Source organism: Elephas maximus, chromosome X (genome assembly GCF_024166365.1).
Source record: "Elephas maximus indicus isolate mEleMax1 chromosome X, mEleMax1 primary haplotype, whole genome shotgun sequence".
Lineage (NCBI taxonomy): Eukaryota > Metazoa > Chordata > Mammalia > Proboscidea > Elephantidae > Elephas > Elephas maximus.
Window position 1 is genome coordinate 124,792,335 of NC_064846.1, and position 27,341 is coordinate 124,819,675.

At 42.0% G+C, this 27,341-nt stretch overlaps 2 protein-coding genes across 5 annotated transcripts in view; both read right to left on the bottom strand.

Annotated features, from left to right (window-relative positions):
- Positions 1 to 540: 540 nt before the first annotated feature.
- RGN (regucalcin) lies at positions 541 to 11,250 on the bottom strand. Of its 2 annotated transcripts, none has more exons than XM_049871319.1 (7): positions 10,986 to 11,250; positions 9,448 to 9,625; positions 6,279 to 6,461; positions 4,669 to 4,884; positions 2,523 to 2,654; positions 1,830 to 1,984; positions 541 to 936 (listed from the first exon to the last, which is right to left on the bottom strand). In XM_049871319.1, the coding sequence occupies exons 2-7, from the start codon at positions 9,608 to 9,610 to the stop codon at positions 886 to 888; spliced, it is 900 nt and encodes a 299-aa protein (XP_049727276.1). In that variant the 5' UTR covers positions 9,611 to 9,625; positions 10,986 to 11,250; the 3' UTR covers positions 541 to 885. The 2 variants fall into 2 exon arrangements, with proteins under 2 accessions (XP_049727276.1, XP_049727275.1); XM_049871318.1 differs by having other exon boundaries at positions 9,448 to 9,628; positions 10,986 to 11,062.
- A 10,928-nt stretch (positions 11,251 to 22,178) lies between these two features.
- The window catches only part of JADE3 (jade family PHD finger 3), a 194,728-nt gene continuing 189,565 nt past the window's right edge, over positions 22,179 to 27,341 (bottom strand). For all 3 annotated transcript variants that reach the window (XM_049871273.1, XM_049871274.1, XM_049871275.1), the window contains exon 11: positions 22,179 to 26,773. In XM_049871273.1, the coding sequence (XP_049727230.1) occupies positions 25,866 to 26,773 (908 nt within the window). In that variant the 3' untranslated portion in view covers positions 22,179 to 25,865. The remainder of the gene's footprint in view (positions 26,774 to 27,341) is intronic.

A 27,341-nucleotide genomic window follows, 5' to 3' on the forward strand; every position in this document is an offset into this window, starting at 1 on the left:
GTATACTTTAAATATGTGCAGGTCAATTATATCTCAATAAGCTACATTTAAAAAAGTATTCTTTCCAAAGTGATATACTACTTATACATCCAGATGGTGGTAGCTGGAACCATGGATGTTGCCAGTGTTTAATTCCTACCTGGCCGGTTGACAGTTGAACAATTCTTCGCATTTCTTCTGTAGTACCTTTTCCAGAAGGGTTTATAGTATGTTATCAAAACCACCCGTCACCCCTTATTAAAAATGCTCTACCTTTTAAGTATTGTAAATAAAAATTTGAGCCTATTAATATCATTGCTTCATTTTTCTAACTAGATTGAGATCACAGCCCCAGAATTCTAGTTGTCTTCAAAGTTCCCTCCAGCAGGAAAGAAATCCTATCATTTATCCTGCATAAGGATAGGGGCAAATTCCTTTGACCCCCAGCAGTATTTTAGCTTGTAAAATAACATTGGAAGAGTAATATCAAGGTAGATTAGCATCGTGGTATATTTTACAAGAGTATGATGAAAATAAAAATGAACATATAAGCAATGAGTTACTAACAGGCTATTGTTTATTGTTTTTTTGAAGCTGTATAAAGCAGAATAAAGAACAGATATGGTCCCTTTTTCCCAAGCAATCTGCAGTCAAGAGGCTGGTTGACAGTTGAACAATTCTTCGCATTTCTTCTGTAGTTTTTACCTTTTTCAGAAGGGTTTATAGTATGTTATCAAAACCACCCGTCACCCCTTGTTAAAAATGCTCTACCTTTTAAGTATTGTAAATAAAAATTTGAGCTTATTAATAATATCATTGCTTCATTTTTCTAACTAGATTGAGATCACAGCCCCAGAATTCTAGCTGTCTTCAAAGTTTCCTCCATCAGGAAAGAAATCCTGTCATTTATCCTGCATAAGGATAGGGGCAAATTCCTTTGACCCCGAGGCCAGTTATCTGTTGAAAGAAGAGAAATTCTGGTGAAAGGTAATTCACTAGTATTCTTTGAAAGCATTTTTATGATTCATAATAATACATTTAGCCACATATTATCCTTGTTTTATTCCCTGTCATAAAAAGGAATGACTTGGCTAGGTGTTTATGGTCAAACCTTATTATTTACACAGATAATAATTCAATTAGCAACTATTTACAACTAACTTGAATTTAAAACTGATTTTATTTCTTTTCCATTTCCTATCATCTTTCCATCTGTTAAGAAAGGGGTTTGAGTCAGATGATTTCTACATTTCTTTTCAGCTCAAAAGGTCTATGATTTTGTTAGTGTTTGTTTTGTTGCAAAAAATTATGAAAATATTCTTGTGACATCAAAACAATCAGCTGATCTTGTAAACATGTTTCAAACACTGGTTTTCTAAGCTCATTCTACCAATTTGAAGAATTTCAACAAATGCTACTTAAGGCAAAAAAATATCTTTAAGTACTATACTTAAAGTAGACTAAACACATTGTCCTGGAATTTGGATAGCCTATAATCTAGAAAATCTAAATAAAATGTTTTTAAGTCTAGCATGATGAGCTTAAAATGCTAAATATAGTAAAACCTGCAAAAGCCTGAACCTGTGTGAGGTGGAAATCTGTCAGAGAAGGAAAACTCAAATATTTTCTGCTAATAGAGAGTGATAGAAAAGTGGTAAGACTGCACCTTGTCAAAGGTGGAAAACTTGTGAGACCCGGAAAAACAAGGCAATCCCATTGAGTTTCGGCTCTCACAGGTTTCACTGTACCATTATGTATGTTTTGAAAGTATGCAAAAGCACTAATCACTCAGTTACTTAACCAAGGATCCTCTACCTCATGCCCCAAATAAAGTAAAATAGCCAGATCACCTTGAAAATCCCACCAGCTTCAGGCTGCCTCAAGAGACCCTCAGGATCCATTCCATCCCGTGCACAGGTCACATACATTTCAGAATAATCCTTCCCTCCGAAGCAGCATGAAGTTGTCTTATCAACAGGCAACTTCACAGTTTGGAGTCTTTTCCCTAGGTAACCAAATATTTAAACATTAGTTCTAGCACATTTCCAACCTGAACCATGTTTCTGAATCTCTTGGGAAGTAATAAGGAAGTTCTAAGAAGACTCTGGTGGTCAGAATTCATCCATGCATTTAGCCTACCTTCCCTGACAATTTATTTTGAGCAAGAAGACTTATCTCAAACAGTTAATAGTGATGGTTGAACAATATGATGAACATATTTAATGCCACTGAACTATACATGTGAAGATTGTTGAAATGGCAAATGCTATCTATATATTTAGAGAGAGAGAGAGATGTATCATTAAATATGTTTGTCATTTACTACAATAAAAAATACTGCAAAAAAATAAAAGAAACTTATCTCCACAAGAAAAGAAGTTCTGACTATAAATTTTGGACTCTATCTTTGGGCTTTATCCAAAATCATCCAATCGAAACCTTTGACTATATCCCCAACTCCATCAGTAATGAGGTTTCTTGAGTCCCTAGTGTCTGGTGTTTTCTAGACATAGCAGGGACTTTTCATTTTGCTGTGGGCCTACCTGTCTCAGGATCTAAACGAATCACTCTTCCTCCGTTGTAACAGGCCACCCAAAGCTTCCCCTCAGCATCGATACACATTCCATCTGGGATTTGTTCTTCTTCCTCCAACTTGTAAACACTTCGGCGGTTGACTATGGTAAAAACAAAACAAACAAAAAACAGGCCATTCAATACTGACCATCAAATAGTGAGCCTTCAAGCTTGATCATAGATACTGGTCACTTCGGCTTATCTGATGTCAGGCATGTGGGAACCACAGACGGGATATTGAGAAGGATTCCAAACTCTAAATCAAAAATGTCCAGAAACATGAGTGGGCAGCCCTCAACAAAGAATCTTTCCCACATGATTTGGGTTGGATTCACTCCCTTTGGGTTGGGCACAAACATGTCTGTCAAAGGCTTACAAAGGAGAAGAGAAAAAAGAAAATAGAATCTTTACTAAAATACCAGAGTTCTTTTGAGGATGACCTGATCTTGAAGCCCTTGCACGCCCATCTCAGATAAACTTCAGTCTGTGGATGGATTTTTGCTGTTTTAGTCACAAAAAATGCCTACTTGATTTACTCCAAGATGTAGAAGGCAATTTAATGGCCATGGGAGCAGTTCCAGCACAAAAACTAGTAAAATGTACGAGTTCTTATTCTGCCTAAACGAACGCTCCAAAATCACCTTATCAAAACTAAGTATTAGAAGCACTTATTTCCAAAAGGAGGGGCACGCGGAAAGCAACTGACTGGCCTTAAGAGGTGACTCATAGTATACAAAAACCAAGTATCAAAATGCAGAGTGATGGTTACACAACATGGTGAATGTAATTCTTGTTTTTTTTTTTAATTTAATTATACACCTCAAAATGGTTAAAATGGCAAAGTTTTTTTTTTAATAATATCTACTTGACCACAATAAAATAAAAAAAAATTCCAGAGGAACTCTACATTATAAAAACCGGGTCACTATAGTAATCAGATCGAGGTACAATGAAAAAAATATTAAAACCATGTATAAGTAAAATGTGTAAAAACTGTCATAAAAAAGAACAGTGTACTGGAATATTTTGCCCCTGATTAAATCTGCATGAAGTGGTTTGTGATTTCTTTCAAGGTTTTTGCCTTTTTGGTTAGGTACCTTTCATGAAACAGTTTTCAAGTACTCCCTTCTAAATTCTTCTAAATGATTCCTTCCCTCCCACTTTCTAACCATGGTTCGTTTTAAGCACATTGATGGAGCTGAACTGCAACCACTTTTTTTACGTCTCCATTTTGAAAGGGTCGCTATGAGTTGGAATCGACTTGACGGCACTGGGTTTGGTTTTGGTTTGGGTTAATTTGTCTCTGAGTACCTGCCTATGGTTAACTAAAATACAAATAAGAAATATCAACCCAAAATTCTAATTTTCTGCTATTTCATCCCATTCTGCTGTATATCATGTCTTTAAGCACCTCCTGGTAAAGCCCGATCCATTTTATAGTGAGCTCCTTTCTGGTGCTGGTGGCAAGAAAGGGGATTAAGGATGTATCCATATTATGGCAAAAACCAAACCAAACCCATTACCGTCGAGTCGATTCTGGCTTATAGTGACCCTAAGGACAGAGGATTTCCAAGCAGCGGCTGGTGGATTTGAATTGCCGGCCTTTTTGGTTAGCAGCTGAAATTTTTTAAAATGTTTTATTGTGCTTTAAGTGAAAGTTTACAAATCAAGTTGGACTCTCATACAAAAATTTATAAACACCTTGCTATGTACTCCTAATTGTTCTCCCCTTAATGAGACAGCACACTCCTTCCCTCCACTCTCTTTTCGTGTCCACTTGGCCAGCTTCTGACCCCCTCTGCCCTCTCATCTTCCCTCCAGACAGGAGCTGCCCACATAGTCTCACGTGTCTACTTGATCCAAGAAGCAGCTGAACTCTTAACCACTGCGCCACCAACTATGGCCATGTTTACTTGTGTTGAGGGTCACGGTTTGATTGGCAGCATAGTCAAGTCTCTGTAATAATGACTATATTGGAATAATAGCATTGGAAAGCTCTCTATTTGACAAAGAAGGACCTTTTCACTTGGGGTTGAGGGAGAGGTGGCTTACCAGTCACATGCATATGAAAAAAATACCAGCAGTATTGATAAAAATAATTTAAGAAGCACATACATATCTGTCCTGTCTGCAGGTCATAGTCAAAGGCATCCACAGAGTAGGATAGACTGTCGATGTAATAGAAGATTTTGTGGTCTAGGGACCAATCCAAACCATTGGAGATGTCCACCTGGTCAAAGTACTTTTCCACATGGTGGTCAGCAAAAAGGGAGTACAGGGACCCTTGGTGCCGCTCAAGAACTGCTGGGGCTGTTTCCTCAGCCATGGTGCCTACAAAAATCAAAGAGAACTGAGCTTAGCCTACGCATCTTGTCCCATGCACTACACCATTTTTTCTCTCCAAAGATTCTTTCCAGTGTGTTTAAATCAAGAAAATTATTATACAATCCCAATCTGAGTTCTATTTTTTTTAACGATAACTACCTTTGCAAATTAAATTAGAACTATAATGAGAGGTTCCGGTTCCAGCTAAGACGGAGTAAACCCACACCAGCCTTACTCTCCCACTAAAGACAACTATAGAACCTAGACAGGATGCACGGTGCAGCTCTTTGAGAGCTCTGAAAACTAATTTCGGCAGGTGGATCAGGGAAGAACACCGGAATTTGCAGTTCCACTGAACTGGTGGTAAGTTCATCATTTTCTCCTCTAGTATCTCTGGGCCAGAACTCAATGCAGCCTGAAACCCAGAAGTGAGAAGTGGTGCAGACAGAGATCTGAGAGAAATTCTCTAGATCTGGCTCAAGAAGCAGAAAAGGAAATTCCTGAAGCTCAGAGAGAGTGGGAGAAAGCCCCCGTTTTTTTTTTACTATCCATTTTCACAATCACCAGTACCCAGACAAATCTGTGTCAGGGGTAGAAACAGTAGAGAGGTGGACAGCAACAGGAAACGACAGGAGCAAAAGCTTCCTCTCCTTTTGGTGAAGTTGCAGCTCCAAAAGGGCAGAACCAAACTGTCGCTTTTAAGTTTTCTCTCTGTGTCATCTCGCTGCGTGGCCCAGAGGCAGCACAATCATAGAAGTGGGTGATTTCTGGCTGAAGAAATGGAAAGGGGACTCCAGGAAACTTGTAAGTACCAGGAGAGAGTGGAGAGGGAGGAGCTCAGGACTGCGACCCCATACAGCTGTTTATGATCTCCTGGGCTCATCCTGGACTTGCATATGCATGGCTCTGATTCAAATTGGCTGATTTTTCAGAAGTAGATCGCCAGGCTTTTCTTCCAAGGTATGTACTGGTAGACTTGAACTTCGAACCTTTTGGTTAGCTGCCAAGCATGTTAACATTTTGGACTACCCAGAGACTCCATTTTTAAATACAGAGAGAGAGCAAACGGTAAAACAAAGGGAACAAAATGTTAACAATAGGTGAATCTAGGTAAGGAGTATTCAGGTGTTGTTCATACTAGGCTTCCATTTTTTTCTGTAAATTTGAAATGATTTCTAATTTCAACATCAATAACAACACAAAATCCTTGTATTTAAAGCTCATTTAAACTACAAAACTACCATACATATTAGTCTTTGCTAGAGACAGAAATTGAAAGGGATTACTAGGAAGATTTTCTCATTTAAAAAAAAAGTGATATGCTTTTACCACTATAGCAGTGAGCCCTGTATTAGTCATGTTATGGCTTCCTGCAAAGCTCAGTAAAAGATTAATCATACCAGCAAAGTATCTCCCAGCGGGATCCACCTTCCCGTCATTGAATCGATTGTTTTTCTTGTCTTTATCCACCGTGGCTAGGACAACTGTTGACTGATCTTCCCAGTTCAAAGCACAGAACTTTGTTCCAACTGTGGCGACATAGCCTCCTGACTGGCGAAGGGCCACGGAGCTGACGGGGGCATCTACAAAGGCAAATGCAGCAGTCAGAATGCGGCAAGTGGGCCAGTAGCCGAGCAGCACACCGAGTCCATCACCCACTTGGCATCTCTCAGAGAAGGAGGCCTGCTCTTTCAACAATGTGAGTGTTATCTTCCTTCTGTTGAATGGTGAGAGCTACATAAACCAAAAAATCCAAACCCGTTGCCGTCAAGTTGATTCCGACTCGTTGCAACTCTATGGGGCAGAATAGAACTGCCCCATAGGGTTCCCAAGGCCGGGATCTTTACAGGAGCAGACTGCCACATCTTTCTCCTGCGGAGGGGCTGGCGGGTTCAAACCGCCACCTGGTTAGCAGCTGAGCACTTAACCACTGTGCCACCAGAGCTCCTTGAGAGCTACGTAGCCGAGTATGTATTTGTCGAGCATGAACTCTGTGTGCTGCTCTGGGCGGCAAGAATAGAAAGGTGAATAAAACCCAACTCCTCTGGAAGCCCCCAGTCTAGTGGGAGAAGCAGCGAATAATACACTGAGACAGGAGGCCCAGTAGAGGAATGTATCAAGTTCAGAGGACGGGTTCCTAAGCTAGGGGCAGCCAGAGCAACTCAGAGATGCTCAATGTGCCTGACCTCCAGGAAATTCAGACACACAAATTGTGTTTAGCCACAGCAACAAGGTTTTCTGAATACCTCTCTCCGCACTTCAATACAAAACAAAACCACCAAAACTGTTGCCATCTAGTCGATTCCGACCCCACCATGTGTAGTTCACAGAGTAGAACTGCTCCATAGGACTTTCTGGGCTGTAATATTTACGGAAGCAGATCATCAGGCCTTTCTTCCATGGTGCTACTGGGTGGGCTGAAACTGCTGACCTCTCAGCTAGTAGTCGGGCGCAAACGATTTGCACTACCTAAGGGTCTTCCCTCCAATAAATGGCTTGCCTTTTTTAAGGAGCCCCATTTTGTATGTATTTAATTGAAAATTGTTTCTCGAATCCTTTTTGGAAGTAAACATGGTAAAAGCAATAAATAGAAATGTAGATGCATCTCTTCATTATATTACTACATTTTATATTTTTAAAATTTTGTAAGTTTTCTGGGTTTAATATTTTTCCATGTATAAGAAAACTTTTTTTTTTTTTAGAGAGATTGACTACTGTGGTGAGCAGTCACAGGAAACAAATGTATCAGAACTTATTTTGAAGATATTTCCTAAGCACCTATTCAGTGCAGGGTGCTAGGTGCTCTGGGAGTAGCTCAGAAGTTGCTTCGAGCCAATAGAGGTCGCGGGAATGTGTGGGACACCAGCAGAAGGGTTCTACTTTCATCAAGAGTCCCAACCTGTGGCCTGGGACCTGCTTCTCTTGTTAGCTTTCCAAGCTGCTGCTGACCCCACAAGCCTTTTCCATGTTTTGGGGGGTCTTTGTAGAGCAGTGGTGGTTCAATGGTAGAATTCTCACCCTCCATGCAGAAGACCCAGGTTCTATTCCCAGCCAATACACCTCATGGGCAGTTACCACCCATCTGTCAGTGGAGACCTGGCGTTGCTATGATGCTGAATGGGTTTCAGCTGAGCTTCCAGACTAAGCCAGCCTAGGAAGAAAGGCCTAGCAATCTACTTCTGAAATCAGTGAAAACCCTATGGATCAATATTACTCAGCCATAAAGAGAAATGAAGTTCTGATGCATGCCACAACATGTACCTTGAAAACATTATGCTGAGCAGTATAAGTCTTTGTCGCAGAAAGACAAACACTATATGATCTCACTTATATGAAATAAGCAAATTTATAGAAACCAAAAGTTATTAGTGGTTACCAGAGGTGGGAGGAGGGAAAGAGGGAGAATTTTTGCTTAGGAGGCATTGAGTTTATGTTAACGGTAGTGAAATAATTTGGTAAAGGATAGCGAGAATGGTTGCACAACTTCAAGAATGTAATCAATGTCACTGAATGATACATGTAGAAATTGTTGAATTGGCATATGTTTTGTTGTATATATTTTCACACACAAAAAAGAAAAAATACCCTATGGATCCCAACTGTCTGATCAGCAACTGACCATGGGGATGGTGCAGGGCCAGGCAGCAGTTTTATTTCCTTGTGCATGGGGTCACCAGGAGCCAGGGCAACAGCAACAACAGAGCAGGGATAGGCATGTGTGAGTGCTGGAAAAGAGACTAGGGAAGGCAATGGCTCTTCCTCCACTCTTACCTCAGAGGTCACAGTCACTTTGCCTTCCAGTCACAGTTACAACCCTGGCAGAATTAAAAAGTTGTTCCCTCTCATTAAAAAAAAAAAAAGTTTATGGTCTGCAGTTCTAGGTTAAGAGAGTGTCCCCTCTTTCAAGGTTATGGGAATTCCTGTTATCCCTTCCTGTGACCACAACAATGAAACCAAGGACCTTCTTTCACTATGACTAATCACATCAAGCTCATTCCCTTGGGCCATAGAATCTGATAAACCACTCCTCTGGGGGGAACGCACATGATCATAAACTGAATCACACTCAAATGCACTTGAATTTCAGTCATGAATCATTTTTTGTACCCTCAACAGATAGTCCCTGGTTGATGCTTTAGAAGTCCAGAAGCTCTTCTTTTCACATTTAAAGAAGAGATATATTTGTCATTGTCTTGAAAAGTAAGGTCTTAGCCTGAACCAGGGCAGATAGTTTTCACTGTGCCACCAACTGGCTCTACAGCTTTCAACGTTGTTATCTGAAGTTGTTAAGGAAAGATACCATAGTGCCTTGTCATCTAAAAATAGTTGGGAATGCTGCCCCTCATCCACAGAGGAGGAAGAAAGTAATGACCACCCATAATTTACTCCTGGATCAAAGTGGGAGTACATGGAGTGCAGACAGATTGCCTAACCACCCCCAAATTTTAAAGCATATTGTGTATGTTTTGACAAGAAGATCTCAGGGGGAATGGCAAACACTAGGTGACTGTTCCTGCACTAGGAAGAGATGGCTGTCTGCGAAGATCAGAGCACAGCCTTCATCCTTACCCAAGGTCACTTGCTGCACTTGTTTGGTAAGCGAATCCCACCGGCAAACCGTTTTTGCAGGAATATCTACGAAGAGCAGAGAGTCGGATGTTTCCTCCCACACTGGAGATTCACCACACCGGCAGTTCTTTGGCAAAATGCACTCGATCTTAACGGAAGACATTGTCAGAGTGGAAATCTACTGAATGTAACAGAGATAAAATGAAATGCAATTGCATGTAACAAATTAAGTAAAACGCCTGGCTTAACACCCTGGTAAGATCCCAGTACGAACTATTTTATTAGAACTGGAGAGGCTGTTTTTGCAAAAGCAGAACAAGACAAGCTATGCAATGTGCCAAGAGAGACATGTATGAAAAAGAAAAAAGATAGCATGAGACATCTTCAGTCCACTTACCAGTGATTCTTTTTAAAGATACCTTTAAAAAAGGAAAAAAAAAAAAGCCACACTCCAACACCCACACCTTGGCGTGGCTGACCCTCAGAGAGTGAGTGGTTCAGACAATGTAAGGCTGCCCTTTATGCCTGCACCTTAGCTCCCAAGGCCAGTCTGGGGGCAGGCAGCTCCCTCATTGGTGGCCCCTTTGGGCGTCTGCAGATCACCTTCTCCTGCAGCCCTGCCCATCTGTTGGTTCCCTTCTCCCACTGACTACTAGGGCTGGCTTTCCTGATCATTTTAAATGCAGAACTGTGTTTTTAGAAATATGTTCAACCGGTAATAATACATCTAATTAGAACTAACATCCGTTTTAAAATTCAGGCAATGCCATGGGTTGGAGGAAGGGTCATGTCTGGGCACCTTTTAGGAACTGACAGCCCCTCAGCTATTTTTTTCTGCCTAGGAAGGCACTGTGCCAGTTTGGCAAGAAGTCTTGAACTTCACAGACAGGGCTATTCTATGCTGGGACTGCAGGGTAGAGACTGTGACCAAAGAAATGGGAGGGCAACAAAACAAAACAAAACAAAAAGCTATCAGAAACAACAACAAACATTACCTAACAAATCTATGTAGGAGAGGAAAAGGAAAACAGGCAACTTTCAAGAGTCTTCTCTCCTTCCCAAACTGCCTGGAGTAAGTTAAAGATAAAAAATTGCCTTCATCTTCATCAGTCTTCCAGGGCAGCTATCTGCTTTGAAGTAAGTGATCCCACACACTCATGGGCAAATGAATGATAGATTAAAAAAAAAAAAAGGAAAATAATATTTTCCACATATATATATTTAGAAACATGTATGCACACAGCTCAAATCAGCCTCAAACACTGCTATCGTTGCAGCTTTTGGAATGTTTGTTTATTGTTTGTTAAAAATTGACACAGGCATCAAAGGCCTTCTTGTTATCAATCTTAGATAAGGCCCAAGAGCAGACGTCTGATTTTGCAATAGCGATTTTTAACCCCACGCCCCCTCGTGCAAGCCGGGGGATTAGCAAATGTCCCATTTCTGGCTGGGCTCCAGAAAGCGTGGCCCAGAAAGGGGCTGTGGCAGAAAGTGGGGCGGGGATGCGGCGTTAGGTGCCCGCGCCACATCTCGGGTACCTGTGCTGGTGAGGGGCCTCCGCACAATCCGGTATCACCACTGCTGCTGCAGCTGAGGGTAGAGCCCGCCTCCTGGCCGGTTCGGCTTGCGGGACTCCGGGTGGGCAGGGGGCAGTCGCTCTCCTTCCAGCGGCCCCTGGTCGCGAGACAAGGCCGAGCAGGTCTTGCTTCGCTGTGGCCGGTGCATTTCTTCTCCTGAGCAAGGGTGGGGAGGCCGGCCCGACCCGGGCACTGAACGGGCTGGCAACTTCTAGTGCGGCTCAAAGGTCAGGCAGCAGAGCGCGGGGAGGAGAAGGGACACCTGGGCTCAGCCGAGAGAGGGCCGCAGATGGGGGGAGGGGCTGCATCCCCCCACGCGGATTTTCCAAAGATGTAGTGAACCCATGTGAAATTGTTCGTTACAGATTAGTAAGTAAACACACTTAAACCTGTACTTACCTTGCTAACTGGGTCATCTGCCCCTGCCAGGAATTGTAAATTAAAAAAAAGGAGGCATTGATTTTATAGGAAGGTGCTGTGGGGTTGGGAGAGAGACAGATGCCAGCCATACCTAGAAGCAGAATCTTTGTTGAAAAATGTGAAATTATTTATTACAGATGATGTGGTAAATAAGGTAAGCACCGTGTTTACCTTGCTTATTGGATAATCCGCCCTTGCCTCCACTTGCATCCCTCCCCCAATACTGCTGTGCCCCTTCTCTCAGGAGGCTAGAAGAATCCTGCAAAGCCACCCAGGGGGCAGAGGCCTGGGGTCCAGTGAACGTAACTTTGGAGTTCGGACGGATATCTACAGATTATCTCCTACTTAAAAAAAAAAAAGTTAAAATGCCTAACTGAGATTTTGACGGTCCAGTTCAACACTCTCTTTAACCTGGAGGACTCTGATGGCTGGAGGCCAACCCTTGCAAAATGTTTTTGGTGGTGGAGGAGGAAGGGCCTGATTTGATTTGATTTTTAAAATCATGTGAAGTGAACGACTCCAAGCAGTGCTCAGCTTCACATTCTGGTCATGCCATCTGACCATCCATACTTTCTCTAAATGACTCCTAAGTTTAAAACTTTTTTTTTACTTTGAAGGTGGGAGATAAACTGAATGGTGGTTGCCCCTGGGGGAATGGGAACAAGGATTAACTGGGAAGGGGAATAAGGAAACTTTCTGGGGTGATGGAAATGTTTTGTATCTTGATGAAGGTTTGCCTTTCATAGGTATAAACCAAAACAAATAAACAAAGGTATTGCTGTCTAGTGGATTCCTACTCATAGTGACCCTATAGGATGGAATATAATTGGTCCATAGGGTTTCCAAGGAGCATGTGGTGGATTCGAACTGCCAAAATTTTGGTTAGCAGCCAGGCTCAATGGTATACTAGAGTTTCATGCATTTTGAGCCCTGGTGGTGCAGTGGTTAAGAGCTTGGCTGCTAACGGAAAGGTTGGTGATTCAAACCCACCAGCAGCTCCATGGGAGAAAAGACCTGGCTGTCTGCTCCCACAAATATTACAGCCTAGGAGATACTATGGGGCAGCTCTACTCTGTCCTATAGGGTCACTATAAGTCAGAATCCACTTGACCGCACACAACAACCACCACCAACATTGAATCCAAGGTCTGTATTACCTCCTTATATCTCTCAGTCTAGTGTCCATTCCTTGCGATCTGGACTATCATAAAACCCTTTAACCAAAAAAATCCAAACCTGTTGCTGTGGAGTTGAATGTGACTCATAGAGACCTCACGTGTTTATAGAGTAGAACTGTCCCATAGGGTTTTCTTGGCTGTAACCCTTACAGAAGCAGATTGCCAGGCCCTTCTTCCGCAGAACTGCTGGATGGGCTGGAACTGCCAACCTTTCGGTTAGCAGCCAATCACAGACCTGGGGTGGATTATCCAATAGGCAAGGTAAGCACCGCGCTTACCTTGCTTTGCTTAAGCGTGGTGCTTACCTTGCTTACCAGATCATTTGTAGTGAGCAATTTCACATTTTTTACCATATCAAAGATTCTGCTTCTAGGTATGGCTTGCATCTGTCTCTCTCCCAACCCCACAGCACCTTCCTGCAGAATCAAAGCTTCTTTTTAAAGTTACAATCCCTGACAAGGGTGGATGACCCAGTAAGCAAGGTTGAGTACGGGCTTACTTGTGCTTATTTACTCATCTGTAGTGAACAATGATCTGGTAAGCAAGGCAAGCACTGTGCTTACCTTGCTTATTGGATAATCCACCACTGCACAGATGGAAACCCTGGTGGTGTAGTGGTTAAGAGCTACAGCTGCTAACCAAAAGGTTGGCAGTTTGAATCCACCAGGTGCTCCTTAGAATCGACTCGATGGCAACAGGTTTGGTTTTTTTTGTTGTTGTTGTACAGATCAATTGCGCCACCCAGCGACCTTAGAGTACACTTAAATCACAATCATTTTGGCATCCTAATACTTTTAATTCACTAAGGAAGAATGGCCAGAAACCAATAACCAAAGGCAAAAGAAAGCTCAAGGCAAGCAGGACAGGGTTGGAACAATCTCAACTCAAAGTTTCAGCCTAGTAACTTAGAATAATTGGCATTTATGGCCTCAATTATTTTCCTTTCACCCTGTGAGATACTTAAGAAAACTACTCTCCCATATCTTCGTTCACAGATGGGAAAACACAAAGTGAAAAAAACCCCCCAAAACAAACCCATTGCCGTCAAGTTGATTCTGACTCATAGCGACCCTATAGGACACAGTAGAACTGCCCCGTATGGTTTCCAAGGAGCGGGTGGTGGATTCGAACTGCTGACCGTTTTTGGTTAGCAGCCATTGCTCTTAACCACTGTGCCACCAGGGCTCCCTACCAAGTGAAGAGACTCCCAAAGTTAAACATCCAGCTGGGAAACATCTGCCAAATAGCCCAGACCATCAGTAGAAAAATAAGAATTTGAAGGACATGGACACAGATACTTCCTTGGGTGAGTCGAAGAGTGGGACTGCTATCCATCCTCCTGTCCCAAGATGGGGTTCAGTTTTACCCTCTTGCTAAGCAGTCTCTTCCTAACCCATGGTTTCCTCTACCTTAATGCTGATGACTCCCCAAACTGTATCTAGGCCCAGATCTCTCCCCCAAGCTACAGGGCTGTAGATCAAACCTTCTCCTCGGCAGCACCACTGAGCTGTCCAAAACCAAATTTACCATTATTCTCCACAAACCTCCTATGCACTCTGTCTTAGTGAATGGGACCATGGTCCAACCAATGGACCTTTGTGAGAAGCCAGGACACCTCACCAGACTTCTGTTCTATAACTCAAGTCCAGTTAGTCACCAGATCATAGAAACTGTCCCTTTAATATCCTTCCAATTATATTGGCACTGCCTTAGTTCAGGCCTTCCCCATTTCTTGCCCAGATTGTTGTAATGGCCATCTTCCTAGAGACCCTATCTCATTCCTTTGGATCTGTTGCCAGAATGACCCGCTGGGTGGTGAATCCTATAGGGCAGGGGGTGTGTCTTATTCACTCTCACCTCCCTAGGTCCCACCACAGTGCTGACACATAGAGGCTGTTCAACTGTATTTTTTTATGTGTGTGTGTGTGGAGGGGGGTAACTTTATTTTGAAAAAAAAAAATCAGTTTTACAGAAAAGTTTCAAAATAATACAAAGAATCCATGATTTCCTTTCACCCAGATTCCTGACATGTTAACAGTTTACCTCATTTGTTTTATCTTTTTCTCTTTTTTTTCTGAACAGTTTGCGAGTAAGTTGCAGACATGATACTCCTTTACCCTTAAATACTTAGTGTGCATTTCCTGAAAACAAGGAATTACACAATCATAGCATGACTATCAAAATCATAGCATGACTATTGATACACTATTATCTAATTTACAGACCTTATTAAAATTTTGCCAATTACCCACTAATGTCCTTTTTATAACAAAAGAGAAAAACTTTTGTTTCTGAGGAAAGCAGTGCATTCAGATGTGTTTAGTCTCCTTTAAAGGAGCCCTGGTGGTGCAGTGGTTAAGTGCTTGGCTGCTAATCAAAAGATTGGGGGTCCCAGCCCACCAGTTACATTCTGTTTCTGTAAAGATCACAGCCTTGGAAACCTTATGGGGCAATTCGACTCTGTCCTACAGGTCACAACTATGAGTTGGACTTGAAGGCAATGGGTTTGGTTTTTTGGAGTCTCCTTTAACCAGGAACAGTTCCTGAGCCTCTCTTCGTGTCATATCACTGATATTTTTGAAGAGTATAAAATGTAGAATGTCCCTTAACTTGGGACAGTCCTCCTGGTTAATTCAGGTTATGCCTTTTGGCAATGCTAAAGAAGTAATGCTGTACCCTCAGCATCTGGAGGCAAACGAAGCAGTGTGTTAACTTTGATTACAATATGTGGTTATTGAATCTTTATAACATGCAACCTAATCACACCACCCTCTAATGGACCCAAGGGCATACAAGGCCCTTTATAACCTGGCTCTTATTTTTCCAAATTTGCTGAAGAGTCCCTTCTTGACTTTAGTTGTTTGAAGCAGCTTGCAGCTTTTGGTCAAGCCACATCTCTCTGCTTCTTGACTTTGAACTTGCTACTCTCCCTCTGCCTAGAACTCTTTTCTTCTCTCACGAATTCTCCTCTACCTCTGCTTGAGGCTGCTATCCAACATTCAGCTGAGGGTCCCTTCCCCCAGGAGGCCTTCACTGACCCACCTGGCTCTCCAACCTATCACTCTTATAGCATCCTGTTTTTACCTTTTATAATAATCATCATACCGATTGAGAACTGGTGGTTTCTCTCTCTCTCGCTACATTATGAGTTCTCTGAGGGTATATACTGGATCTTTTATTACAATATAAATGCCCTTCAAAGACAACTCTAAGGGAACAAATCTGGGTTTGCTGACTCCTCACAGAGAGAGAACACACACCTTGTGGAACTATAGGACATCTCAGTAAGATGGTGTCATGAATTGAATTATATCCCCCCAAAATGTGTGTCAACTTGGCTAGGCCATGATTCTCAGTGTTGTGTGATTATCTACCATTTTGTCATCTGATGTGATTTTCCTGTGTGTTATGAGGCAATTGTGATAATGAGGCAGGGCTCAATCTACAAGATTAGGTTGTATCTTGAGTCAATCTCTTTTGAGATATAGAAGAGAGAAGCGAGCAGACATGGGAACCTCATACAACCAAGAAACAAGGGCCAGGAGAATAGTGTGTCCTTTGGACCCGGGGTCCCTGAGTTGAGATGCTCCTCCACCAGGGAAGATTGATGACAAGGACCTTCCCCCAGAGTCAACAGAGAGAAAGCCTTCCCCTGGAGCTGTCACCCTGAATTCGGACTTCTAGCCTCCTCGACTGTGAGAGAATTTCCCTTTGTTAAAGCTATCCACTTATGGTATTTCTGTTATAGCAGTACTAGATGACTAGGACAGATGGTGTTAGAAAGAACCTTTATAGGATTTGGCCTTGTATTAGGTGATTTTGGGGAGGGCTCAAGGATTGGATGCTGTCAAGAAGCAACAGTATGATTATCTTAATTCTTATCTAGAATGTGAGAAGAATGGAGTGATTGATTGATAAAGCAGCAGCCACTCATATAAGTCAGGTCATTTTTGTGATTTGGACAATGTTTATGATTAGTCTTATTTTTGTCTTCATCCATCACAGTCACAGAGTGGCATTGTCTGATGTTGGTGTTCTGTGAAATTATTTATGTTCAACAGAACACTAAGGTGCTGGATGTGTGTTTCTCCTTCTCAGTCCCACCTTTTGTGCAAAGGCAAAAGTCAGGCCATAGGGACATTAATCTATGGTATTCTGATCTTCACCATTGCCAAGATTTTGCCGATCTGGAGGTGGCTCAGGGTTAGTCTCTCATGCTCCGTTTGTTATAGGGTGGGTTGTTGAATCCTCTGATGTGACAGTGGCTGCGCGGTAGCATTTAAGATTCTGGACAAAGTACACTGGCCAAATGCAACACAGGCAATTACCAGGAACAAGATGATTATTAGGCCATGTAATAGCCTCTGAAGACAGAGGCCTAGATTACCACACCCAGGCAATGAAACATGTCCCAAAGTCCAGCTGGCCTATTTTAGAGATCCATGTGGCTTTTTCTTTTAGACTTGTCAAAGACTGTTCTACTTGACCTGTAGTATTTATATAGGTGCAGCAAGAAGTATTTGCTAAGGCACAAACTCCCCTTGACTATTAAAAGGAAATCAAGAGCTATGTGATTGTTCATGACAACTCTGACTAATGAATCTAAACTGGTTTGTTGGGCTTCTAGAGTAGAAGATGAGCCATTTATTGAATCTGCTGGTGTCAGAGTCCCTGGGTGGTGCAAATGGTTAAGTGCTCTGCTACTAACCAAAAGACTGGTGGTTTGAATTCGCTCAGAGGCACCTTAGAAGAAAGGCCTGGTAACCTACTTCCAAAAGATCACAGCCATTGAAAACTTTATGGAATACAGTAGGGCTGCCATGAGTCAGAGTTGACTTGATGGCAATTTTTTTTTTCTTTTAGAGTCAGAGAAAAGTTTTCAACCACTTTTTCACCACTGTGGGAATTGCAATACTTCATGCACAGAGTATGCACGAAGGCAGAGTCAGCTATCTCTCTTGGGAGTTATCCAAATTAGCTTGTACTTGCCTTTTCTTTTTAGGAAGACATAATCCACGGGGAGGGGGGGTGGTTTTAAATATCCAAAAATCTAACCAAACCAAAAAAACCAAACCCACTGCTGTCAAGTCAATTTTGACTCATAGCGACCCTATAGGACAGAGTAGAACTGCCCCATATAGTTTCCAAGGAGTGCCTGGTGGATTTGAACTGCCGACCTCTTGGTTAGCAGCCGTAGCACTTAACCACTACACCACCAGGGTTTCCTACAATTACCCCAAATATCCTGGATACATTAGTGTGTGGAGGTGGATGCAAGTCTGATGTCCACATATTAAATGGTATTCTCATGGGGCACAGACTTTATCAGTTAGCATGAGCTAATGTTATATCCCTTAAAATAGGCAGATTCCTTGAGTTAGTTTCTGCAAAGCAGGCTAGAGTGTCTCTGAAGAGAACAAATGCTTGTAGCCAGGTACAGCCTCAATATTACTTCTCATTTTGGATGGGCTACGTTTTGCTGATAGTGTTGTAATGACCTCAGCAGAAGCATTTTGTTGACATGAGGTCCAGGAACAATTTTTTAAATTGAACTTTAGATGAAGGTTTACAGAACAAACTAGTTTTTCATCAAACAGTACACACATTGTTGTATGACATTGGTTAACAACCCCATGACCTGTCAACACTCTCCCTTCTCAACCATGGGTTCCCTATTACCAGCTTTCCTGTTCCCTCCTAACTTCCAGTTCCTGCCCCAGGGCTGGTGCCCCCCTTTAGTCTTGTTTTTCCATGGGACTGTTCGATCTTTGGCTGAAGGGTGAACCTCAGGAGTGGCCTCATTACTGAGTTGAAACAGTGTCCTGGGCCATACTCTTAGGGTTTCTCCAGTCTCTGTCAGACCAGCAAGTCTGGTCTTTCTTTCTGAGTTGGAATTTTGTTCTACATTTTTCTCCAGCTCTGTCTGGGACTCTCTACTGTGATCCCTGTCAGAGCAGTCAGTGGTAGCGGGGCACCATCTAGTTGTACTGGACTCACTCTGGTGGAGGCCGTGGTAGATGTGGTCCATTAGTCCTGTGGACTAATCTTTCCCTTATGTCTTTAGTTTTCTTCATTCCTCCTTGCTCCTGAAGGCGTGAGAGCACTGGAATATCCTAGATGGCTGCTCACAGGCTTTTAAGACCCCAGACGCTACTCACGAAAGTAAAATGTAGAACATATTCTTTATAAACTCTGTATGCCAGGAACAATTTTTGTAAGACCAAAGTTTGGGATTGATAATGTGAAAGAAACGTAAGAACCAGGAGCCTATAAAAGGAAATGTACCTTCTAAAGTATTTAAAGGAAGAGCTATTACATTTTTGTCAGCTAACAGTTAAATTCAGAGCAGTAGCTATGGTCTGAGAAAAACATCAGAGGGTTTTGTTAAGTTAACAGAATAAGGATAAGGGGGATCATATTGAAAGGCTTTTAGTTACTGGAGGGTATAAAGTACAATAATAGGCAATGTGAGCAGTAAAGGAAAAAAGTTGCCGAAGAATCAGAAAATTAATCTTGGACAGAAGCTGTCCATTTCTGCAGTCAGCAGTTTCTGGAGGATTCCTAAGAAACATAAATTTAGCGTCCTGATGGAATGGACTTCCAGCAGTCAGGATAAAGTGATGTATAGGTTTTAAGCTGGGAAAAAATGAACTTAAATATCAATACTTTACAGTTGTTAAGAGCTATGGCTGCTAACCAAAAGGTCAGCAATTTGAATCCACCAGGTGCTCCTTGGCAACCTTATGGGGGCAGTTCTACTCTGTCCCATAGGATCCTATGAGTCAACAATGGGTTTGGTTTTTGAGTTGTTAACAGTACCTGATGAGGTCTTTTCCACTGAGGCTTTAAGTACCTGATAAGATCTTTTTCCCTGAGGCCCAAGGGTAGTTTTTCTCTGATGTCCTTTTCAGAAAACCAAACCTTCAGGTTTGAGATCGTGCAGAGGGTGCTTAGGTGAGTGTTTTGTATAGAAAAGTTGCAGTTTTAGATTCAGAAGACCCCATGAGAACTTCCATGAGTCGTAAGAGTATGTCTTTAAAGTGTTTCTTGTAGGCAGCATAGTTGGATTCTTTAATTCCCAAGCTCTGCTCAGGTACTTGGGTCTTCAAGAACCCCGAATCCTCTAGGCTGCTTCCCACTTCCTTGTAGGATCCTCTGGTAATTAGAGCATTGTTCTTCAGAATGAGACACACCTACCTTCCTTCACCTTCCCACCCTGGAGTAACACTCAGGGAATTATTTCCACTTTTCTAGGACAGAGTTCCAGACAACAGGAACTCCCCAGGCAGTGCCAGGTCCAGTCACAGTGGATTAAGCAGGCCCACTGAGGATTACCCAAGGCTAACTGAGAAGTACCCAAGGCAACCTTGGAAAAGGTGTGGAGAGCAGGAAAAAACTAGTTTCTACAGGGGACGATTTTATTGATTCAAAAATCTCTTATTTCCCATTTCAAGAAACCATTTCAACTAAGAGCAAAAGGACAGGATCAGTTGAAAGTAGCATAGTCCACTTCGGCCTGTTGGGAAGGAGGAAGCCTCCCCCGAAAGAGTAAGGAACACTTGCTCCATACTAGCGTACTAGCTTCCTGTTGTTGCTCTAACACATTGCCTTTAGTGGCTTAAAGCAACAGAAATTCAAACCAAGGTGTGGGCTGCGCTGCATTCCTTCTGGAGACTTCAGAGGAGAATCTGTTTCCTTTCAGCTTCTAGAGGCTGCCTGCGTTCCTTGGCTCATTCCAGTCTCTTGGTTCCAATGTCGCATCTCCTAATCACTCTGATCCTCCTACTTGTCTCCCTCTTAAAAGCACCCTTGTGTTATACTGAGCCCTCCCAGACAATTCAGGATAATGTCCCCATCTCAGGATCCTTGACTTAATCACATCTGCAAAGTTTCTTTTTACCACGTAAGGTAACATATTCACGGGTTCCAGGGATTAGGATGTGGACATCCATGGGGGGCTATTATTGAGCCTACTGCACCCAGTGCCAGGTCAGACTAGCTACGGAGAAGGCAAACTCACCAGGTCCCAGAGTTGTAGCTCCACCATATCTAGCTCTGACCTGTCCAGATTTGTTTGAATTATCACGCTATTTGGATATGAACCTTTCAATTAGTCGCCTTTGTGTTAGATAACTCCAATTTTGATCCAACCAGCTCTGTCCAAGATGGCAAGGGCCAAATGGTACAGAACCCATATGACTAAACCCCAACTCAGGTTGCTTCCTTCAGGAGGAAGTTGTCGGTAGAAATGCTTAGAGAGGGGGCTTTGGGCACAGCAGTCAAGCAAAGTGACTAAGAGTATGAGCTGTAGAGGCAGCCACGTGGTTCTAGTCCTGACCCTGCTGTATACTAGCTCTAGGGGCTTGAACAGTTGTCTTAACCATTTGGCCTCAGTTTCCACATCTGTAAAATGGAGCTAATAGTACCATCTTCATATGGTTGTCATGAGAACTAAATATAAGGTAGTTCATGTAAAAAGTTTAGCAAAGGGCCTGACACACAGTAAAGGCTCGATGAATACTGTCATTCTTATTATCTGAAGGCTTGATTGGTTCCAAACGAGTTTCCTGGTCTGACCTACCAAGGATTTTGTTCTTGGTTGGCTTCACTAAGGGACTTGAGTAGATATCTTGAAACTGACCTTTAGCCTGGTCTTTGTCCATGTGGTTCTCGGTCCATCTTTGAAGACTGGGGGATGAGAACACTGCACCAAAGATGTGGACAACCCTGTTTGTTCTTACTCACTGATTACTTCTTATTAACTGTTATCTGTGGGCACATATGACTAAAAAGACTCATGAGTGGCCACAGTACTGTACACAGCCAACAACAGCCTTGTGAACACCACTGTTGGTTTTGCCCCCATGGCCACCTCCATTTGCAGATATGTGGGGCAGAATTGGAAACCCTGGTGGTATAGTGGTTAAGAGCTACGGCTGCTAACCAAAAAGTCAGCAGTTTGAATCTACCAGGCGCTCCTTGGAAATTCAATGAGGCAGTTCTACTCTGTACTATAGGGTCACTATGAGTTGAAATCGACTCGACAGCAATGGGTTCGGTTTATTTGGTGTGGGGCAGAATTAACTAGAGATCCTGTCTTGGAAAGCAGAAGAAAAGTTAGAATGAAAAGAGAAAAAGTTTATTACTAGAACCTTGGTACATACGCTAGGCTTTCCTGATACAGAAAAAAGTAATGTTTTTTTCCCTGAGTAATAAGTAGTCCTGGTAGTGGAATGGTTATGTGCTCAGCTGCTGACTGGAAGATTGGCAGTTCAAACCCACCCAGTGGCTCTGCGGGAGAAAGACCTGGTGATCTGCTCCTGTAAAGATTTCAGCCAAGAAAACCCTATGTGGCAGCTCTACTCTGTCACATGGGGTTGCTATGAGTTGGAATTGACTCGTCGCACTCAACAACTGAATGATCTAAAATGGCAACTGCCTAATCTGAAGTGTCTTTCTGTTTTGAGGCTGAGGTGATTAATTCAATGAGATTACAATTTTCAAACTATCAACAATTCTTAAAGTTTTTTATTGTGTGAGAAATGACCCATTTCCACGTGTAATTTGTGGACACAACTTCATTACATCTTGGCAATACTTTAGAAAGTAATGCTGAGCAAAAGGAGGTTCTGCAAATGGTTCCCAAATTCAGATACCTCGCTATAATGAGTACAGTTTAATCAGCCCAACTCCATCTTTTCAGCTTGTTTATAACCTGGCATTCAGTTACAATAAATGAAATTGAGGAGGTGGGGTGGGGGAGGAGTGGTGGGGGAGGGGAAGAAAATTGAAAGCTTAGGGTGTCCAGATCTTGATGCTGGACAGTTCACACTCTAATTCATCTTCAGATGAGAAATGCTGGATGCACTTGAGTTTATCAAGATAATCAATGTATTTAGGGAGTATCAGATTAAAGAACTCATGAGTGACTAGACAGAGCAGAAGACACCAGTCTTGGGCTTGAGCCTCTCTCCTACCCCAGACTCATTTCAAGGACAACTGCCTCACTTCTTCAGGTCATGAAATTTGTTCCAATCCATGAAATGAAATCAACTGAATTCACAGAAGCCTCATTTAACAGTGCCAGACGGAGTGTTACAGAGCTCCCTGAACAGGATTGCTGGCCTCAGGTTGGGCCTTCACTTATTAACTAAAAGTTATTTTTTTTAATCACTACACAATGGTTGCTTTCCCAGAAAACCTGAAAATAGCTGACTATGGTTGTGAAAGTCTAATAAAATCATTATAAATAAGATACATTTTTAAAAAGTACCACATGAAAGTTACTCAGTGGTAAATAAGTTTTTACCCTTATTATTTCTCCTCAATTCTTAAGGGTCAGCATGCATCCTTAGAATTGTGAGGTTTGGGACAGAAAAAAACCCAGGACTGTGCTTCTTCTGGTTTCCTCTCTGAATTTAAGTTTCTTCAACACAAAGGTTCACTTCCCAGTGCAAATATATACATCAGTATAAACCTAACAGCTTTTGATGGCTATACCAGGTATATTTTTAGCTTCAGTTCTCCAACATTTTGCCTAAAAATTTACCAGATTCAAACAGTCATCCATTAACAAGAGAGAGGGAGAGTCTGAGAAAAACCACTGCACCTTTTACCTATCTTCACTACTGATTTACCCACTGACCTTTGGCAAATACATTTCTCAAATATAATGAAAAATGTTTGTAATGTCCTCAAAGTTTCCCCCATGATATTGTACAACCTCTAAAACATTAATATACTCACATGACTCCAAACCGAATGAGTACTATAAGGAATACTGAAGTGATGTCTTCTGAACCTTGTGACTTTAGATAGGCTCTGTTTCCCTGGTGATTATTATGATGATTCTGAGGTCTTTATCTTATTATCCTGATGAAATGGTGACTTCTGGGTAGGGCCCAAGTCCCCAGAGTTATCTTTGGTCCTTGATATGTGACAGGACATTCAGTTCCTCCTCTTCTTTGCCCCCAACAATCTATTTGTTTTGTTTAATGACTAAGATTTTTTAAATATAGAAGGAACATATATAAAATTTTCCAAAACCCAAAATGCCAAAATAAAAAATTACCACAACTGACAGTAGTTAGCAGTTTCCATAATTTAATGAAAAAAAGTACTGGTAAAAAGGTGACATTAAAAAAAGACTGAGTTTATCTTGGAAAATTGGACTATATAAGACAAAATGAAAAACAAATTAATAAACAAGGTTAAGAGGTAATTCTTCAAACAACAGCAAACTGTAGTAAATACATTTTGGGACAATTGAAATTTACACAACTGAAGGCTCCTTCATTTACCTAGGAAAATTCTGTAAAAATATCACAACTATATTTCCCTGACTGGAATTATTTTAGTCAATACTCTCCCAATGGCATTACATATGAAATTTGGCTGAAACACTGTTTCAATGTTTGTTTTTCTGCCCACTCACTCAGAATGGAAAGGCATGAAAGGATAAAGGCTACTGCACTGGCCTCTAACATAAGTTCACAATACAGCTCCACCATAGTTTCATTACCATGAGGGTGTCAAGTTATTGTTTACTCAAAAAGAACTCAAAGAAAAAGCACAGAAATCTATGTGCAAGTAGAGGGAATTCTCTCCTTCATTTTGGATGATCCATAGCTTTTTCCATTCAAACAAAATACAGGAAACCCACCACACATGCTATGGCATCTTCACATATACATACAGGCACAAAAGAAACATTTTGAAGATGCAGCCAAAGGAGAGGTGAAATACAGAAGCAGCCAAGAAAAGGAGCAAACAAAAAGCAAAGGAAATCATTATCAAGGCTACAAGAGCAAAGGCAAGGGAATGGAAAACTGCTGAGTTTTCCATATCGATCAAGAGAGGATCTCCTGTCCTTACTAACCGGCATCTACTGCAGCTGGGCTGTTTCACCAGTAAGAAACTTAGAAAATTCTAAAACAGGCCACTTTTATCCAAAAATTCTCTCTACTCTTTCCCAAACCAGAAGAAAGAGAATATTAATTTAAGGCTAAGAAGACAAGAAAGCTGAGAATTACAGTCTGTGTCACATGTTTAAAATTGCAACATTTTCCCCTTCTTTGAACGGGAAGCAGACAGGTTTCTATTTCCCTAAAATGCACTTATTCCCTTCCTCCCAGAAATTAACCAAGGTTGACAGTTTGGGAACAGGCTATACGCAACTTCTAAAAAACAGCTTCAGCCTTTTTTGTTTGGGAAACTGCCTCTGGTTCAAGGTCGATACAAAGCTAAATTATATTCATGGGTTAATCACATGCTTTCAAATTGTTTCAAAATAAAAATCTGTCTCAAAATTAAGCAGGTAAGAATACTTAACCTCTGTCGATTTTAGTATATCTTAATTATACCTCATTAAAAATCATATAAACATTAAAACAGGTATACAAAACTGACAGCCAAACTTATTTTAGTCAAATGTATTTGAAAACAACAACACAAAAACCCCGACCTGGTACAAATACCCCAGAGATAGTCTCATTTTGGGAAAGGCTCTGGGATCCTTTACAATTGCCTAAACAGAGAGAATGAGAGCATTTTCCTTGGAAGTAGAACATCTACTTTGGTAAACACTATCCACAAGTTAACCTTCTATGCTTGTTAGCTGGGTCAAATAGTTACAAGTGCGTCCCCGACAAGAAAGTCTAGGCACAGGCACTGGATGTCTATAAGCATTAGTAGAGTATTGACTCAGTAAGTTTAGATAACTGTGAAAGGAACCCAACCTTGTGCAGAGCAAAGGAAGGGGGTAGTGAATTTAACAGTATGTCAGATAACTGGTCTCCTGGTGTCTCCCTGAAGAAGGTTTACAGATACCAGTGGAGTTAGAAGCTTCCTGTATATAGGGGCTGTAGCTTCAAAAGATAAGTAGTTTTAGTGTCTGATAATCATAGTCCCTTGCAAATCCCACTAATAATGTAAGGACTCTTAATACATATGCTCACCAATATGTTAATATAACTGGAAAGCAGCCCCAGAGTATTTAGTGAGTAAATACTCTGGGCCCAGCAAATCCCCATAGCCTCTGACCAAAAAACAAACAACAAAAACAAAAACAAACCAGATAATCTGCAATTCCTACCATGTGCTTGTGAAAACTAGACTTGAAAAACTGCAAGCCAATGTACTGTGGAAAAGTTAAACTGCAATTCCTCCTAACATATGCTAGAGTCCTTTTGGTGTGTGGGTTTTCCCCAAAGGCAAAGGTCGTGTTATCCTTGAAAGTTTTTAATCACCTTTGCATTGAACTATGGGAAAGCAGACGAGGCTTGTTTTTACCATGGCAATCCTGTTTGGAGTCACGGGGAGGATTTTCCCTGTCTGAGCTGTCTCTCCTTAGCTTCACTTTCTCTTTATTCTCTTCGCTTTCTGCTTCCGAATCACTCAGCTCCAAATCTGGGCAATACCCGTCATTTTCCTGATATGGAGCTTTCCCTGCAGACCGCCTGAGAAGCTGCTTACCCCAGAGCTGCTCCTTGGGGCTAACCTTGGTTGGCTTCACGCAGCATTGGAGGTCCTCTGTGGTCCTCACCCACCTGTTGGTGGCCTCCTTAAAGGACCTGCTAAAGTGTTCTATGGTAGATTTTCTAAAGCTGCCCTGACTGGCCAAGTGGGAGCTGAGCATGGACTCCTGGCCACAGGACATCTCACTTGAGTTGTCTTTTTGGGTGACTTCTCCAGACAAACTGCCCTCCAGGCCATTGGACTTGGCAAGCCTGGAGTTTGGCTGAATTTTCCCGTTCCCAATGGAAGACTGTCCATGCAGGGCAGCCTGAAGGACCAGAGGCTTACCCAGCGACTGCCCACGATAGAACTCTGGAGATGCAGTTTTCCAAGCAGGACTGGAATCCTTTGCTTCACTCCTAGAATGGCTGAGACTGGCCAGCAAACAGTTATTCTTGCTCTCTAGTGGATGCCTTGGGTATGATTTCACTCTAATTCCTAGTGACTCCTGAGGCACCTGCATGCTCCTTCTATTGACAACAGGGGAGCCGCTATCAGTTGAGAGGGGTCCTTGATCAGGCTCTGTGGAGCTGTTTTTGCAGTCTTCCAGGGTTGATCTGGGCATTTTTAACTTTAAGGTAATCCTTGGTGGTGGGTAAAATAGTGAGTTTTCTAGCGCACTTGTCAAAGGAAGTCCTGAGATCAAAAAGAAAGATTCATTTTAACAACTGATTTAAATAATGGTGCACAGCCTTATGGCAGAGTGAGTTCATCTACCCACTCTTCCCAAGTGTTTAACAAGCACACGTATTTGATATGTATGTTTGCCGTACGACTCCCAGCCTCTTCACCTCTGTTCTCCCAATCTATAAAATGATCACAAAGATATTGTGCTGCCTTCTGCATCCCTACCTTTACCCTTTCCGTTTCTGAAAAGAGTATCACTAGCAATGGTTTAGAACAGGGTCTCCATATCTGTGTGTGTGTGTGTACACGCGCATGCAAGTGTGGGTACTGCACAACACTTAGAATGTGCCTTAAATGTAGACCTTTTGGACTCCATCCTCCAATCTCTCCTGGTCTTCCCAAAGCTAATTAAATATAAACCCTCAGAAATGTAGCAGTTTTTGGTGAGCGAAGAGTATGGGAGTAGGTGTTTTAAACTGGCGTTAGTAGAAGTGGTAGTGGGTAGTTTCTGTGTATTTTATGTTCTTAACGTAGAATAATTTCCTGACTATGAATGACCATTCTGGAGGTGCAGGGG

Excerpts from the sequence above, each read along its gene's own strand:
- RGN (XM_049871319.1), bottom strand. The coding sequence starts at position 9,610 with ATGTCTTCCGTTAAGATCGAGTGCATTTTGCCAAAGAACTGCCGGTGT. Across the intron at positions 4,885-6,278 it reads CGCTGGGAGATACTTTGCTG|GCACCATGGCTGAGGAAACA; the intron begins GTATGATTAATC and ends TGATTTTTGTAG. Across the intron at positions 937-1,829 it reads AAGCTGGTGGGATTTTCAAG|ATAACTGGCCTCGGGGTCAA; the intron begins GTGATCTGGCTA and ends TTCTTTCAACAG.